The sequence below is a fragment of the Diadema setosum genome, chromosome 11 (assembly GCF_964275005.1).
Source record: "Diadema setosum chromosome 11, eeDiaSeto1, whole genome shotgun sequence".
Classification (NCBI taxonomy): domain Eukaryota; kingdom Metazoa; phylum Echinodermata; class Echinoidea; order Diadematoida; family Diadematidae; genus Diadema; species Diadema setosum.
Window position 1 is genome coordinate 2,562,873 of NC_092695.1, and position 16,767 is coordinate 2,579,639.

Sequence of the window (16,767 nt, forward strand, 5' to 3'; positions counted from 1 at the left end):
ATAATGTTTTACAAATAATTGAAACCTGATTTGCAGGCATTCGGAATCTCTCAAACTGATGATTTAGGAATGTACGAGCCTCAGAGTAAATGGTATGTGATTTATTTCGTTTTCTTCACTATATACATCTATTCCGCTGGTCTGTAAGAATGAAAGAAAACTTTTCTTTTTCTTTTCTTGATAAAAGGTGATATCCAAACGCATTCATCACAGTAGCGAACAAAAACAAGGCGCATTGTCGACTTTGGTTAATACTTCGTGAATCTATCAAATATGGCGGTCTTTTTGGATGTCATTAGATTTTGAATGCTATTATGAAATTCTGAAGTATCTTGTCTTACTAACAACCAATTTGAAAATTTAATTTAACATGTGTAATCTATAGTGGTTTTTATCTTTCCTGTTGTTTCAAACCGTGTCTTTTTTTACTCGGAGACAAAGTCACACACCAAAGCATGATTTTGTCGGTAGAGTTTTAATAATTTTGATGTGATGTGAACCCGCGCTCATGTATTAATACAAAATAGGTGTGAGATTTGGATATAATGATGTGAAATGTAGAGTATTTAGTGTATAGTGTTATCAAGGTGACTGACTAATTTCCAAATCAACCTCCCCCCCCCCCCACAAACTACAGACTGTCACCAGCTCAAGGGGAGGGGGGGGGGGTACAATTCAGATAGCCAAAAACTGCTTTGAATAGACTGTATTCGAAATGCTGTTTCACCTTGAATTTTGTGCATGATTCCAATACTTTGCTTTTGGACGTACTTTCTCGTACTGTTTGTTTGTTTGTAATCAATCATTATAGATTTGAATGAAATTATACAAATCTTTGGAAAAAAAATGGTCAATACTGTAAGTAAGGCCTAGGTTCTGCTGCTATTGCTCCTAAATGTGAATGGAATAATATCAAAATGAATTATAAATTATGATATAAGAATTGTAGGAAATTATGATATGATTAGTGTACGATATTATGACCTTTGATTTATTACATCCTGACCTGTGCTCTTGTATTTCTATGGCAAAATTAAATAATTGCTCTCAGCTAATAACCAATGCACTTATGGAAGATTATTCATCACATCTTACAGTGTCAACAAAATGTATTGCAAAAGAAGCCAATGCGGAGTGTTGATGCTTCCACACATACGAATGTTGACCCATGCATGGCATGCCACAATGTGGGGAATTCGTCGAAGACATGTCATAACAGAACGAAGTCTGGCGTGTGACATGAAATGCAGTCACATATTGAAGTACAACCCGACCTCTGTTATCCGGCCATGTTGGGACCGGTGCGGCGCCCGTTCAGATAAGCGATTTGTCTGGATATAGAAGTAATGAAATGTATATAATTATGTATAGTTATATACATGTACAAGCAACTGCAAAGACATCGCAATCAGAGCTGAGAAAACGAAAAGTAATATGCACGAGGTGGTATGAATGCACAATACAGAATTTAAGATGTTGAAATTTTGTCGTTATTGTTTTTATGATTAAAGGGATGGCATAGTATTGCTGGATAAGGATTGGGCTTTTATCTTGTTGTGGGATACCAAGATACCACTTATGAAATACTACAGAGCATACCATTCTAGGAGGAATTTAAAGTTTGTTAGATAACAATCGGTTTTGGAATTGCTGAGACTCCCAAAATAGAATAAAACAAAGTAATCGTAATGAAAGATGGGTCCCATATTTCATCAAGATTGTTCTGTTTTGGATATTTCAGCGATTTCAAAACTAGTTTTTATCAAATAAACTTTGAATCCCTCTTGGAATTACATGGTATATCATAATAGGTGTTACAAGAAAACATTTTCCCACTTTTGGTCCTTAACAGTTAAAAAAAAACTATTATGTCAGATTTCACTGACATTTATATGGGCAATAGCTGAATAGTGTACAATTTTGTTGGAGGTAATTTAAATATGATAGCATAGATCTGTGTCATTGAATTCAAGATTGATTTTCGAGTTAGGTTTTAGATTTTGCTCTGTTTTCAGCTCTCTGTACAACCTGCTGATTTTGCACAGGGGTCAATTGGTGTGTATGGGAGTGTGTGGTTAACACCCTGACAATAGCTCTGAACAATAGCCTGGATTGGAACGCTCTGTCATGTCTATTACATATTCATGAGAATTTCCACTATCCCAGCTAGTGTTTATTCATCCTGAAATGTAGTGTATGCTGTGGTTTAATAAATACATGTGCTAATTTTTTTTTTTTCACGTGCATGCATTTTACCCTTTGCCATGAATTCAGACTAGCAGTGCCAAGGACAATCCATTATGAATTATTAATAAAGCATTCATCAGCCTTGGAGGAAGAGACCAGAAGACTAGTCAGCAGAACTCTGCAAAGGTGGTATTCGTGGTATTCATGTCTATTGTTCAGGGCCATTGTAAGCACACACTCACACACACATCATTGTTTCTTGTGTAAAGTTCAATTCTGTACAGAGGGTTCAAATTTGACCAAAACCTGGAACTTAACTTTGAAATCGATCATGGATTTAACGAACCTGATTCATGATGTCATACTCAAATCACCTCCAACTAAATTGTACACTATTTAGCTATTACACATATCAATGACAGCGTTATTAGATGTATAGATGTCGAACTATTAAGGATCAAAAGTGGGAAATGTTTTGTTTTTTTTTTTTTTTTGTAATGGCTAGTATTTCATAAGAGGTTTCTCATTACCTCACCCAAATATGTAAGAAACCTGAAATTAGGTCTCAACCAAAACTATATGATCCCTTTAAGAGACGTGTCTTTCACATTAGAATATAGACGTAAAGGTCCGAATTCATGATGGTGGTGCAACTGAAACCATTGTTTAAACCATGGACAATTTGTATGGAGCGCCAAGTGTCGACTCTCCAACGAAAGGATCATTTCGTAACGAAATGACAACATTTCATCCACGGAATGATCATTTCGTTAACGAAATGACTGATTTATATCGTAACAAAATAGGCCATGCGACACTTGGCGCTCCATACAAATTGTCCATGCTAAAACCATGGTTTTTATTGTATCACCTTCGTGAATTCGGGCCAATATGTGCCTAATCTTGATCAACTGGTATTTTACATAAGAAATAATAATACATGTGACCCACCACAACAAAGGATCCGAAAGTTGCTGATGGCTGAGCCGAAAATTGAGTTTGAAGTCAAATCATCAAAATCGGTCAAAACCATCGGATTTCTGGTTTTGGCATTATTTTGTAGTGTAATGTATCGTCTGCCACGCAAGTGCCGAAATTTGGAAGCTAAATGATCAAAGGAGCAAATAATTCGCGTTTTTTTCTGGGCCATGATTTTCCGACTTTCAACGAACCAGAAATGTGTCTGAAGATTTGGATTTTGCGCTGCAGATACACTCCGCCCCTAGCAATGAGGGAGTGAACTTATTGGTCAAAGAATATAAAAATGTAAATCATGTAGATCATGGTGTCTACCCTCTGCGATATCCATTCATAAATACAAGAGTAATCTTGTACTGCCAACGCTTGAAGTCTAAAAAATCGGTGATAACTTAATATCTGTATTGGTAATGATGGAAACATTGATATCATAATCGGAATAAAAAGCTTATTCACTGAAACATTACGTGACATACATGGCGTCAATGCACGCGCGTCAATAGTGTACTGCTGCTTTCCTGACTGCGTGCTTGCAGTGTATGTGTGTGTGTTCAGTAATGTGTTTGACCTTTTTTTTTTTTGTTGTTGCTGGGTACCGACCACAACAAGAATCCGTTTTTCGGTTGATTCCCCCGCATATATTAAAGTATCAGTAAGTATTCAATATCTGAATATGGACGTAACTTACTGTAGACTGATTCAAATTCATTCTGTGTCCTGAAAAAATTATTTTAGTCTCTACACACTGAATTTTCAAACGTTTGTTTCAATAATTGACAGATCTTTGGATGTATGTTACAAATGTGATTTGTTTGAATGAATTAAATAAATGAAATGATACTTTCTCTTACGCATAATAGGCCTCTATACTTCTATATGTAGTGAAATCCCTGTCATGCAGCTGAAGTAACTGTCCTGCATTACCAAAAAAAAAAAATTTATTTGACATTGAAAAAGCAAATGTGACCCGCTACAACAAAATGGTCCTAAAGTCGCGCATTGTCGAACTCGTGAAAATCGAGTTTGAAGTTAGAGCATCAAAATTGGTCAAAACTTACGATTTTTCTGAATTTGACATATTATTAGAGTTTGACATGTCTTCTACCATCTGTCGAAATTTTGAAGCTAAATGATGAAAGGAAAGACCAAAAAATAGCGTTTTTCTGAGCCATGTTTTTTTGGCGTTTCAACGAAGCAGAAACTGGTTCGAACATTTGGATTGAGCGCCACACATAGGCTCCGCCCCTAACAACGACCAGAGTGATCTCATTGGTCAGTTTGCTGCTTGCCGCTAACCGAAGCGTGAAGCTCGCACACTGCCCAGTCGACTGGTGCGTGCGGGCGGGTTGCGCTATGCCTAGCCGCTTCTCCTGACATCCTGGTCACTGATTGGTCGGTGAGGAGACCGCCGACGCTGTGTTTGAATGAGCATTTCGGGGGTTGCTAGGGTTTAACTTCTATTGTCCGGAGGTGAATACTGACTTGCGTGTCTCTTGATTGTGATTGCATCGCACGGAGAACTTTTAGGGTGCTTTTCTCGGAACAGTGATTTCCCAGACGTCTTGACATGCTCTCTTTCAAACATCTCCGCAGCCGATTATTTTTATAAGACGTGTTATATATCAATTTAAAGCAGAAAGATTGGGAAATTGTGTCATGCAATATTCAAATAATCGACCTCGCCCGACTTAAAGGGAAAGTAAACCCAAAGAGCAATGTGGATTGAGTGAAAGCAGTAATATTAGTAGAACACATCAGTGAAAGTTTGAGGAAAATCGGGCAATCGATGCAAAAGTTATGAATTTTTAAAGTTTTGGTGTTGCAACTGCTGGGTAAGGAGACTACTAGAGGTTATGACGTATGAGTGGACTACAATATAAAGAAAATAAAAAGGGAATTCAATAAAAATTCATTTTTCATGAAAATTACACATTCCGTCAGCTTGATACTGACATATGTTAGGGGTAGCACTTATTCCCCCTGCTTTCTGAAAGCGGTTAGTCAAGAACTCTTTCATTTTGCTAGAAAAGTGAATTTTTGTGGAATTCCTTTTATATTTTCTTTATATTGTGGTCCTCTCATACGTCATAACCTCTAGTAGTCTCCTCATCCAGCGGTTGCAACACCAAAACTTTAAAAATTCATAACTTTTGCATCAATTGTCCGATTTTCCTCAAACTTTCACTGATGTGTTCTACTAATGTTACTGCTTTTACTCAATCCACATTGCTCTTTGGGTTTGTGTTCCCTTTAAGGATCATTTTGTTGTAGCGGGTCACAAATACATACAAAACCAAGCCATACAAAGAGACAGACAGATAGCAAGTATTGACATCCGCGAACACATTTTATTCAATACAGCTTTAGTTTTCTGACGAGTACCTCAAGATGCTTCGTGCCGCGCTTTTGTCTGAATATCATATTCACAGCATTTCAATGTGAGCAGGGTGCACAGATTATCAAGTCCTATTAGTTAAAACAGGTAAAACAATGGTACGGCGTGTTGCCACGTATTAGGGGCCAGAGTAACCCTAACATCTTGGCCAAACACTATCAGCAAGCCACCACTGTTCAGAGTTTTACATGATCGTATTCTATATTTCTTCGTCTAATAAGTATACTCCAAGGAAGTGACGTTTTTCATTGCAATTTGTTTTGATTTTAGAACAGCAGGATTCCTTTAATAATCTGATGCTTTTTCTACACAAAGACCCCAGACCTTTTAATCATCAGAATCTTTGCTCATTTATTCCTGAGTAGAACGAAGAAAGCAAGTAAACCAAGATCAAAGCGCTGAAAGACAACCACAGGGAACTACATAAGTATACGTTTATGGCGCACTGTCATTTGTTGCTGGTTTATCTATTTTCAGAACGACCAATCAAACCATGCAAAGAAAGAGCAAATCAATTAAAAAGAAACAAACTGTAAACATTGTATGCCAAATTGGCGTATCAGTATAGATTGTACTTAAAGTAGACGCTAAAATACTTAATAACTTGTTCATTTTTCACGTTACGTCAGTGGATCTTTTGACTCACTATGCTGGCGACGTTGAATATTATTCTCCTTAATGCACCAACTAATGAAGAGTCTATCGAGTTCCGTGTGCAAACAGTAACGCTTTTTGTGTTAATGAGTCAAATGTGCACAAATTCTACACACAAACCTATACGGACACTGATTTAATGTTGAACGCAGAGGGAGGGTTAATTAGTTTATTAAGAAGGGTTTCATTGGACAATGTATACATGTACGTGGTCGGGGCCCCAAAATCAATACACCGTGCAAAGTGGCACTTAACGTCTAACCATGGAGCAATGTAATCATTTCTCATAACGGTACACGCGTCTGCTGGTATCCTTCTCCATTAGTTCCCTTTAAATTTCCTCATCAAGGGTATTGGTTAGTACGCGAAGCTAGCGAGCTCGAACTTCAGAGTGCAGCAAGGGCCTGGAAGTGATGTATTGCATAGCTGTAGCAGTCTGCGGAATTTCTCTGATGGTGTGAAATAATTGCAAGTAGAAATCATTTTAATCCAGTCAGTAGGCCTATAGTCTTCTTCTGCAACAAAAGTCATCTACTGTAGATGTGAACATTATTGTTATCATAGTTGCTAGTATTATTTTTCATGATTAAAATCATTACCATAATAACACTGAAGGTATCACTAGGCCCTGATGAGTAACAAGCCAAAAAAGCCCCACACATGAATTCTTAGTCCAAATCTGATTTAATTTTAATAGTAAGTCACAGTCGGTGCAATGGTTGGGACAAAAAAAAATCAATTTCTAAAGCAAGAAGAGTGGCGAAAATATCAAATCTAAAAAGGAAACCGTATCTATTAATACATTATATCCATATAGCATTATTCTTTCAAAACTTATTAGACTTGAAAATTAGGAGCGTGTTAAGGGTTTTTAGCTAATGAAAAATGAAATTTAATCATTACTTCATCAAACTATACTAAAAAAAATATTCTTAAGACAAAACTGCAAAAACACAAATACCAGTTAATTAATTACTTTATGATGCAAGGTCACATATCAAAATGACATCCCTTTTACACAATGCCTCACTTGGTCATATCTTTCCAGTCATCGAGTAGCTTGTTTATCATTGTTATTCTTTTTTTTTTTTAAAGTAGCGGATTTTTTTGCATTTATTCTGGAAATTTTTCATTTCAACTGCAGTACACTGTGAACATTATGCTTTTGCTTGTGTGCCAACAAGGCATTGTTTATGATAGGATTTGAAGAAAGGGGTAATTTTGAATCTTGACTTGAGAGAGACGAGGATCACGGACCAAGAAGTGCCGCCATGCCTGTCAGACGAGTAGACGTTGCCAGTGTAGGCCTAGAATCGAAACAGCAGGAGATCTGGAGAGATGAAACCACAGTGAGTCCCCCTCCTTACCCGAAATTCCAGAGCACATTGTCATGGTTCGCCATTTTCTACAAGGCCATTCCAGAGGCAGTTGGAATAGCTGGACTAAAATACGCCTTCAACCCAGCAGAACGCCAGACGAGACGGTGAGTTATGGCAGCGTTCTCGTTCATGCCCATAGACATCAACGCTTGGATTTTATTTTGGAGTTATTTTTGTTGTCGTTGTTATTGTTGTTGAATTGTAAGGTTCATGCTGATTCTCACCTTACATGAAAAAACGTGAAACATGAGTGAAAGATGTCTTAAGTTATTATGGATACATTATGTCGTTACTGAATTATGCGTTGGAAATCCGATATTTCAAATCATAAGTTACGTTCTTACGGTGATCCTTAACTTCGACGATCAACCTCTTGGATAAGTTGTATGGGACGCCAAGTGTCACAAGGTCGACTTTGTTATCCGTCATGTCGTCGACAAAATTACTGATTTTGTAACGAAATCGATGGTGAGACACGTGGCGCCCATACAAATTATCGCGCGCGCCGGGGGTTTGAACGGCGCTGTTTTAAGAAGGCAGCTGTGAGATCTGGGCAAGGAAACACACACACACACACACACACACATAATTTTTTTCGGAATAATTCGTTAAATCAGTATTTTAAAGTCAAACATCAATTAGGTAGGCTTAGATGTTCAACTAGATTTAATTCAGTGAGGCTGAAATGCCCCTTTTAGGGCGTTTTGGCTAGTCAGTTCTGCATGGCAATAAATACGAGAAGATTGTCTCTATTGTTACTAGCTAGCTAATGTTAGGCCTCATCTCTCGGGAATGACCATGTTTACTATAAACGTTAATAGTACAATCACTGTCAGGCCTACTGTCGTTAGATAAGAAGCCCAACGAGAAGAGACCGATCCGTCTAGAACCCTGTTTAAGAAGATGACAAATGAATTCTGTATTCAAACCAAGAGTGACGGAATCACCATTTAGGATCTTTGGTATCACTCACACCGTCAGTAGAACAGGTCTAAAGCTAACTTTAGTTCTAGCATGTTAGATTGTGCAGGCAGCGTACGCCGCGACCTGTCGCGAAAACAGAGTTTGTATTGAGTGGCCCTATTCCTCAAACGATTTCGTTCAAAGTCACGTGAGTATTAAACTGGAATAATTAAGTGATTAATTAATGCACAAGTAATGTGAGTATGTCCTGTGATTTTGATATAATTTTGTTCTACGCCATTTGAGATGTCTACATGGATATACGATTAGGCTCTACATAATTGCCCGTTTGTCCAGCTGTCCCGTCTTGTCGGCCTCAACCCCGGCCTACCGGGGACTAAGCTAATGCTGATACCTTTAGCTTAGCCGGGCTGCGGAACCACCGCTTACTTCTGCCGCTAGCACACCGTCTTTCACATCCCCTAACTCCTCCAAATCTTCATCATATTTGTCGCTGTCATCACTCCTGGTTTCAAGATTACTCTTGTCTTCATCCTCATCGACTTCAGAACTGATGTCGTGATCGTCTAAGGCCATTTTCCGTTAATAAAAGTATTAGATTTCTTGACTGCTTCATTCACCGTGACTGAAAATGCATGCAAACTCATATGCAAACAGCCGGCGCGTTTACGCCAGGGAAATGTGTCATTCAATGTGTGACGTCATCAAGTAAGTGGCTGAATTCTACACGAATTCAGGGGCCGTGAGTTAGGGGAGATCGACCGATTTTGCAGCCTTTCTAGAACAATTTTTGTTCTATGTTAAACTAAAAACATATAACAATTCGTATTCAGTATAACTTCTTGTCTTGATTTGTAACACATTTGCCCTGATAAAAAGTCAGCAAGTAGTGGGTTTAAGCAACTATACAATACATTTTATATCTACCAGAAAATTAATGACATTAGGAACAACATCTGTTGGAATAATCAAATTCTAGGCTCTTCTGGCTGTTTCTGGTCTTGTCAGCGATGGGAGTGACAGGATTCCAGTTGATTGACAGGTCCATCTACTTCGCCAGCAACCCTAAGAGTGTCGATATTTCTGTGGACTACGACAAGGAGAAAGACTTTCCCTCCGTCGCCATATGCAACTATAATTCTTTTAGGTAACATTAAAAATTCTTGCAGCGTACATGTACCTATGGTATTTAAATGTGAAATGACTCTTTAAACTCAATATCATTGATTGAAAACAAAACAAAACAAAAAACAAAGAACGGATTCCGAATAAATTCTTCGCAAATTATTGATGCTTGCATAGAAATTTGATATTAATGAGTCTATGATTTCTACTTTTTTTCGTAATTCCATGCATAGTCACATTGTGGAATATTAATTCGGAATCTTTTTTCCTTTTTTTTTTTCTCATTCCAACTTCAAGCAAAAATCCTGTCACACAGACACTGGTCCTTTGCCTGAAATGAACATCATAACAATTCAACTCCCTTTGCTTCTTATAGGGACACAACATATTGTGCTGTGTTTACAAAGTGATTTTAGAAAAGGAGAAGCCCCACAAATATTTATCTTCATTCGAAATGTAACTGTCTCGTTTAAAATCTACCAATGATTGCGTTTTATGAAGTAACTTTGTACATGTTTATCGTAATCCACTGTCCTCGTTCCATGGTTTGCAGGGCAGACTTGGTGAGTGGAACAAAGTTTGGAGACTTCCTTACGGAGATATTTCCTGATACCTTCAACGTCAACATGACTGAATACCAACCCGCGCTCGAAGCCATCCACAACATGACAGGTGTTTTTGTCAACATGAGTCACACGCTGGAGAGCACATTGATATTGTAAGCTGATATATATATATATATATACATACATATAATAAATCAAACATGCCTCAGTGCTATTGGCAGAGTATACCAGCACATGGTTAATGACAGCGATAGATTCAAAGAACACATCTTTTGATATCTTTGCTGATCATCTTGTGTAAAGTATACAGGTCTTCTGAAAAAGAAGTTATCTTCTCTTTCTCTTACAGGAGTGATGTCATGCAGTCTTTTCCATTGTTTAGTCCCTACGATAGATAAAGCCAACCAAGAGAAATTATGTGGTCACAATTCTTCTGCTCTTCTTGATAGAATGTTAATGATGTGATTTCCCCAATGTAAAAATTTGAATTATTTATGTATTTTTCTCTTGTCTGTCTAAATCTGCTTTATTTTTTGTTGAATTTTCCTAACGATAATTCGTTGATTATTTCCGTTCCTTCTTGACGGTCATTCCCTTTAAAAACACTACAATCTTTCGGATTTATTACACAGAGGAAGCTGGGGACAGGAACCACTGACTGTGGCTAACTTCACCCTGAAAGTGACCGATTGGGGTGTCTGTTTCGTTTTTAACGATGAGTCAAACGGTCTGCCGAAACTCACTTTAAGATCTGCAGGTAATTACATCATTTAAGATTTTGATTACTTTGTTCACACGACATGGACGTTTCTTCGGCTAGAAACACGAAGACAATACAAAAAAGAAAACTTACAAGATTGGAAACTGTATCAGATAGAATCATAAATAGACAGCGGGAAATTATACAAAACAACCATGAAAGCGTAACCCAGTTTGCCTTTGATTGATTCCAAATCAAGGCTTGGTGCGCGGCATAATGTTTCTCTTCTTCTGATGCTCAAACGAAAGTGCTATACCATTGTTCTCAGAATGCAGACTCTATGCAAACTGTGGTTTTCAGGATTACTAGATTACATGGATAATCTTATTACCTGTTACCCTTAGGCTTTTATCGCTTTATAATTTTCTTTCCGGATTATCATAGGAAGGAGACATACTCTGAGACTAACGTTAGACGCCCGACAGTTGGAATATTTTTTCGAACCAAAGCTCCGAGGTTCAGCCGGCTTCCAAGTCGTACTCTACGACTACGGCACCGAGCCAAGTATCGAGGACTATGGTTTTGGAATAGCGCCAGGGCAAATGACGCTAGCTGCTGTAGACGTGATCGAGGTATATACAGTGTCGTGTTACTCGTTAACCACACTGCCTTATCATCTGTAGCATATTTTGTTCATGGTTACACGGTTACTTTTTTTTTTTAAGCTACACTCGATAATGCTAGTATTTTGAATATTGCTGACATTTATAGAATAACTATTTGCCTCACGCTTTCACCTCGAGTCATTCCACACAGCTAATGGCGCTCTGATCCCATCGTCCACAGGATAATTCTAACATTCCCTTCTTTAAACATCATCTTACTTCATCATCTCCTATCTTCACGCCGACATAACGCTTTCTCTACCACGGTGACTACTTACCCTCCACATCCGATGTCGATTTTGTATTCTTTTGTTAAACCTGATTTTGCACATCGGCAAACATGAAGCACTGGTTTTTTTTTTCTAAAATGGAAAAAAAAACCCAACAAACCGTTAATCATTCTGAGTTTTCTGTCTGATTTTGCATGTATTACGCCTTTTAATGACGCCCTGCCCTGTATGTTTTATGCGAAGGAGAGAACATGCAGGTTATCCACGTCTGCTTTCATTATACACGCAAACCTTCCCTCATCATGAACTAATCACATACACATTCGCGTTCACATACACGTTATCACAAACTCCTCTTTCAAACTATCTGGTTTCCTTGTCAATGATGTCGACTTTTTTTGTCCTCAAAGTGCTGTCCCGTGTTCTTTAGGTGGCGTATCAGGGTATTTACCCCCCCCCCCCCCCTACACAATTACCCCCCGGATAAATAATGGTTAGTGAAAAGTTAAGATAAAGATTAGGGTTAGGTTTAGGGTATAGAGTTTGGGATAGGGTTAGGATTAGATTCATGAGCAGGATTAGGGGTAGGGTCAGGGGAAGGGCCCGGGGTAATTGCCCTAGACCCTCAGGTGAGTGAACACGGCAGATTCTTTCCAAGCTGCTCCGGACCTTCGATGCAAAACGTTTGTGGAGATGCAGTTCGGTTTCTCAAGTGTGATTGTCCTTACAGTCCTTTCCTTGGCACTAAATCTTTTTTATGACATTGTTCCTCGACGTAGAAACAATATAGGAAGTAACATCGCCCATTCACCAATCACGGGTAAATGCTCGCCAGCCAAACAGAGCTGAAGAAGTGACTCGGACGAGTCACAAAACTCTCTCCGTGGTTTTCACAAATACGCCCAGTCGAACAGATTTAAATTACACACTTTTGGCATCCAGCGACCGTTTCACTTCCATGGTTGTCTCCTTTGGTAGAAATTGGTCGCTCACATGGAAGATTGGAAATCAATATAACCCCTTGGTTTACCTCAATGTTACCTCACTTTCTACCACAGTATACCAATTTGCCGCCCCCTCATGGGCAGTGTGGCGAGAAGGTTCTGAAGAACTATAACCACTATGGGCACACCGAGTGTTACTTCGAGTGCAGTGACGATTTCATACGCCAAGCATGTGGTTGCAAAACTCTTATGATGAAAGGTAGGTAGCAGCAGACGCATTTTAAATGGACAAGTAGGTAACAATGTATCACTGAACTTAGAAAAAGACTGAGAGACACGACAAAATTTACTTTTAAAGAAAGGAAACAACAACAACAACAACAACAACAACAACAACAACAACAACAACAACAACATTCATCGGAGAAGAGTCCGTCGAGGCAGACCACGCGTCATTAGCGTTCGAGGAGTAAAAGAAAGCCAGAAAAGAATAGTAGAACCGATTGGTACTCGGAATAGAATTGCGCATTCCTACAAGTTGTAGGTTTTTTTTTTGTTTTTTTTTGTTGTCAGAATGAATCAATCGAAACGTGATGAAAGTGTCTTTCCAGAAGGGCCGTAAACGTGAATAAACAAGGAGAGGATCCCATCCCAAATACTTTCACAACATGTAACACTAATTTTGTACTCTTGAACATGTAGAAAAGATTGACCGTTGCTTAAAATGTTTTTAAATCATTGTAGCTGAACTTCAAAATCATTAATTGATAACTTTGTAGAAAGATGGTGGCATCAAACTGCAACCATCAAAGATTTCATCTGTGGAATTTCTTTCTGTACCCCCCTCAAAAAAAAAAAAAAAACACCCACCACCACCACCACCACCAACAACAACAACAACAACAAACAAACACGTTTTCGACATGCCGTAATCTACATGGATAATTTGTTTGCTCCTGCCAGGATGATTTGCCATTAATACAAAGGTGAAAAATAGTTTCTTTCAAAGTCCACATTCCATTCTTAAAGATTAGAATCCGTTCAATTAGGAACAATGTATAAAGCTTATATCATATATAGCCAGATGATATTTTTGTGTTTATATATGGGCCGTGACGCGAGAAAAGGGCCCTTAGGGCATTTAATACTGAAATTGAGTTTTCACCTCCACATTGTAGAAGGAACTCTGACGTATTTCGATATGCAAACCTTTTTCTAAAATTCCACTCCTAAATGCCCCAATTACGGCATTAAAAAAAAAAACATGTTTTGTCCAAATCCTGTCACTTTTTGATGCGTCTATATGCAGGTGCGCGCAGTTAGCTGGCTGATCTTTTTTGCGCGTATTGCTTTGTCAAACTTCCGCGCCGTTTTGTGGCGTTTGCGCGCAGCGGCGCTAAGGGCCCTTTTCTCGCGTCACGGCCCAATTATATATATATATATATATATATATATATATATATATATGAAGAGTTTGTTTGCAAAAACCGATAAGTCCATTTTTGAGGATTTTGAAATACGGTCTCTGTCATAAAGTACAAAGTACATATAAAGGTATATTTTTGAAGCAATGGTCAAAAGAAGCAAACATTTTCTTATTATTCTCCTTGTTTTTCTTGACCTTTAATCGCAAATATCTCCATTTGACAAATATGGACTTATCGGTTTTTGCAAACAAACTCTTCATATATATATCTATTGTACAAATAGTGCATGCTCTATGATGCACTATACTGAATTAGAGAACGACTAAATGTGACCGTGCACCTCAAAACGAACATAAAGTCGCACACACTGATTTTGCGTGAGGACTGAAAATAAGTGAAATGGGTCAACCTAGCCGAAGTTGACTTTTTCATATTTTCTGAAAGAGCGGGTCTTCTTCTACATTATGCTAAAATTTGGTATCATAAAACGGGCAGGAAAGTGTTTTTTTAGCAGTTTATCTCGGACATTTTTGGTAGAATATTGTGATTAGGTGTGTCTTTATAGAATCGCTTTTTTTCATTTCTGAAAAACCTTGTCCACACTCTTCACTTTCAACTCTAATGACTTTTGGAAGGATAGTGCTACTGCTTTGAAAGTTGGCATTCATTATGGACAGAATGTGTTAATGAGGCATGCTTAATTGCAGTTTAATCTGATAATCCCTTCATTGTTGTTACTCTGGTGGTTTACTTCCTGCTTTTTGTCCCATTCATCGCACAGCCAGCATGGTTTGGTAAAGATTAAGCGCTTGAATAGACACTGTACTTCAGAGCCTCTTTTCTCAGTTCACACTTTTCCTGAGTTTGTGCTTTCTTTCCAATATTTAGATAGGTTAGGAGAGTCCATTTGATTTGTGCTATACATCATTTTAAAGCTTAAAGTCTGGTCTTTCAGAATATGGTCTTAACTGAAAATTCATGTCTGGCGACTTTTTGTTTGTTTTGAGGTGCACGGTCACAAATTATCCCGAGTGCTGTTTTGTTTCACCGGGGCCGCAGGCCGAGGTGAATAGAACTGCACGAGGGATAATCTAGTATTTGGAGATCTATAGTCCAGTACTGGTGCATCAATAGAACATGCACTAATTGTTATAGTAAATAGGTCCCTCGATCTAAATGTATTTTCCGTAGGTCTAGGCCCTAGATCTAACATTAGACTGACCTTACCGGCACTGATTTCTTGCACGCAACCACAACCTACTGAGTACTATAGTTTACGTACACGGCGCGCGACGCTAGTACAGCCGCGTATGCGTATTGTACATCACAAAGCAGACTCGCGTATGAGCCCCTACATTTTGCGTCCAGTGCTCTACGTGCGCATACGTTGAAATGCTTGGCCTTGTCCTACTGTACTACGTTCCTCCCTGCGCGAATCTCTGCGTACATAAAGCGTAGGCACGCACTATAAGCGTTCGGTATAGTGGCACGGTCGTGCCACTATACCGGAATTTTTCCACAGTCACGTGACGCTATCCAACCAATCACAACGCAGATTTCACTCTACCTATTTACTATATATATAAAGTAAATAGGTAGAGTGAAATTTGCGTTGTGATTGGTTGGATAGTATCACGTGATTGTGCAAAAATTCCGTTATAGTGGCACGACCGTGCCACTATACCGAACGCTCACAGCGCCTGCCTACGCTTTATGTACGCAGAGATTCGCGCAGGGCCTAGGGAGGGACAAGGCCAAGCATTTCAACGTGTGCGCGCGTAGAGCACTGGACGCAGAATGTAGGAATAGAGTTTATACGCGAGTCTGCTCTGTGATGTGCAATACACATATGCGGCTGTACTAGCGTCGCGCGCTGTGTACGTAAACTACAGTAGGTTGCGGTTAACTCTGCGTGTGCAACAAGTGCAGTGCCGGCGGTACGGTGAGTCTTGTAAGATCTAAATTTAGGGCCTAGACCTACGGAAAATACATGTAGATTGGGGGACCTATTTACTATAACAATTAGTGCATGTTCTATTGATGCACCAGTACTGGACTACAGAACTCCAAATACTAAATTATCCCTCGTGCAGTTCTATTCACCTCGGCCTGCGGCCTCGGTGAAACAAAACAGCACTCGGGATAATTTAGTATTTGTCGTTCTCTAATCCAGTATAGTGCATCATAGAGCATGCACTATCTGTATAATAACACAGTGCTTATATAGCGCATATCACTACCGTGGTGTCTCTATGCGCTTTAAGGGAGAGGGAAGAAAGTAGAAAGAGGAAATGTCGTGTACAATGTATGAACCATAAATGCAAAACCAAACTCATTCATAATACTTTTTGAAGAGAAATGTCTTCAGAGCAGTTTTAAACTTTAACACTGTGGGAACTTCTTTTATATAACACGGAACATTTTATGTTTGTGTATGACATTTTACAAACGTTTCTTTAGGTGTGAAGTGGTAAAGAAGAAAGAAAGAAGCAAAAACAAACAAACAAACAAACAAACAAACGAGTTCATTGGAATACAATACGTCAAAGATACCAGACAGATTTCACTCACCTTCATGTGAATTACCAGGGAA

At 38.7% G+C, this 16,767-nt stretch overlaps 1 protein-coding gene across 1 annotated transcript; it reads left to right on the forward strand.

Annotated features, from left to right (window-relative positions):
• Nucleotides 1-7,485: 7,485 nt before the first annotated feature.
• LOC140234934 (acid-sensing ion channel 1C-like) lies at nt 7,486-14,070 on the forward strand. Its single transcript, XM_072314974.1, has 7 exons — nt 7,486-7,697; nt 9,497-9,664; nt 10,196-10,360; nt 10,841-10,965; nt 11,353-11,540; nt 12,862-13,006; nt 14,057-14,070. The coding sequence occupies exons 1-7, from the start codon at nt 7,486-7,488 to the stop codon at nt 14,068-14,070; spliced, it is 1,017 nt and encodes a 338-aa protein (XP_072171075.1).
• Nucleotides 14,071-16,767: the final 2,697 nt, after the last annotated feature.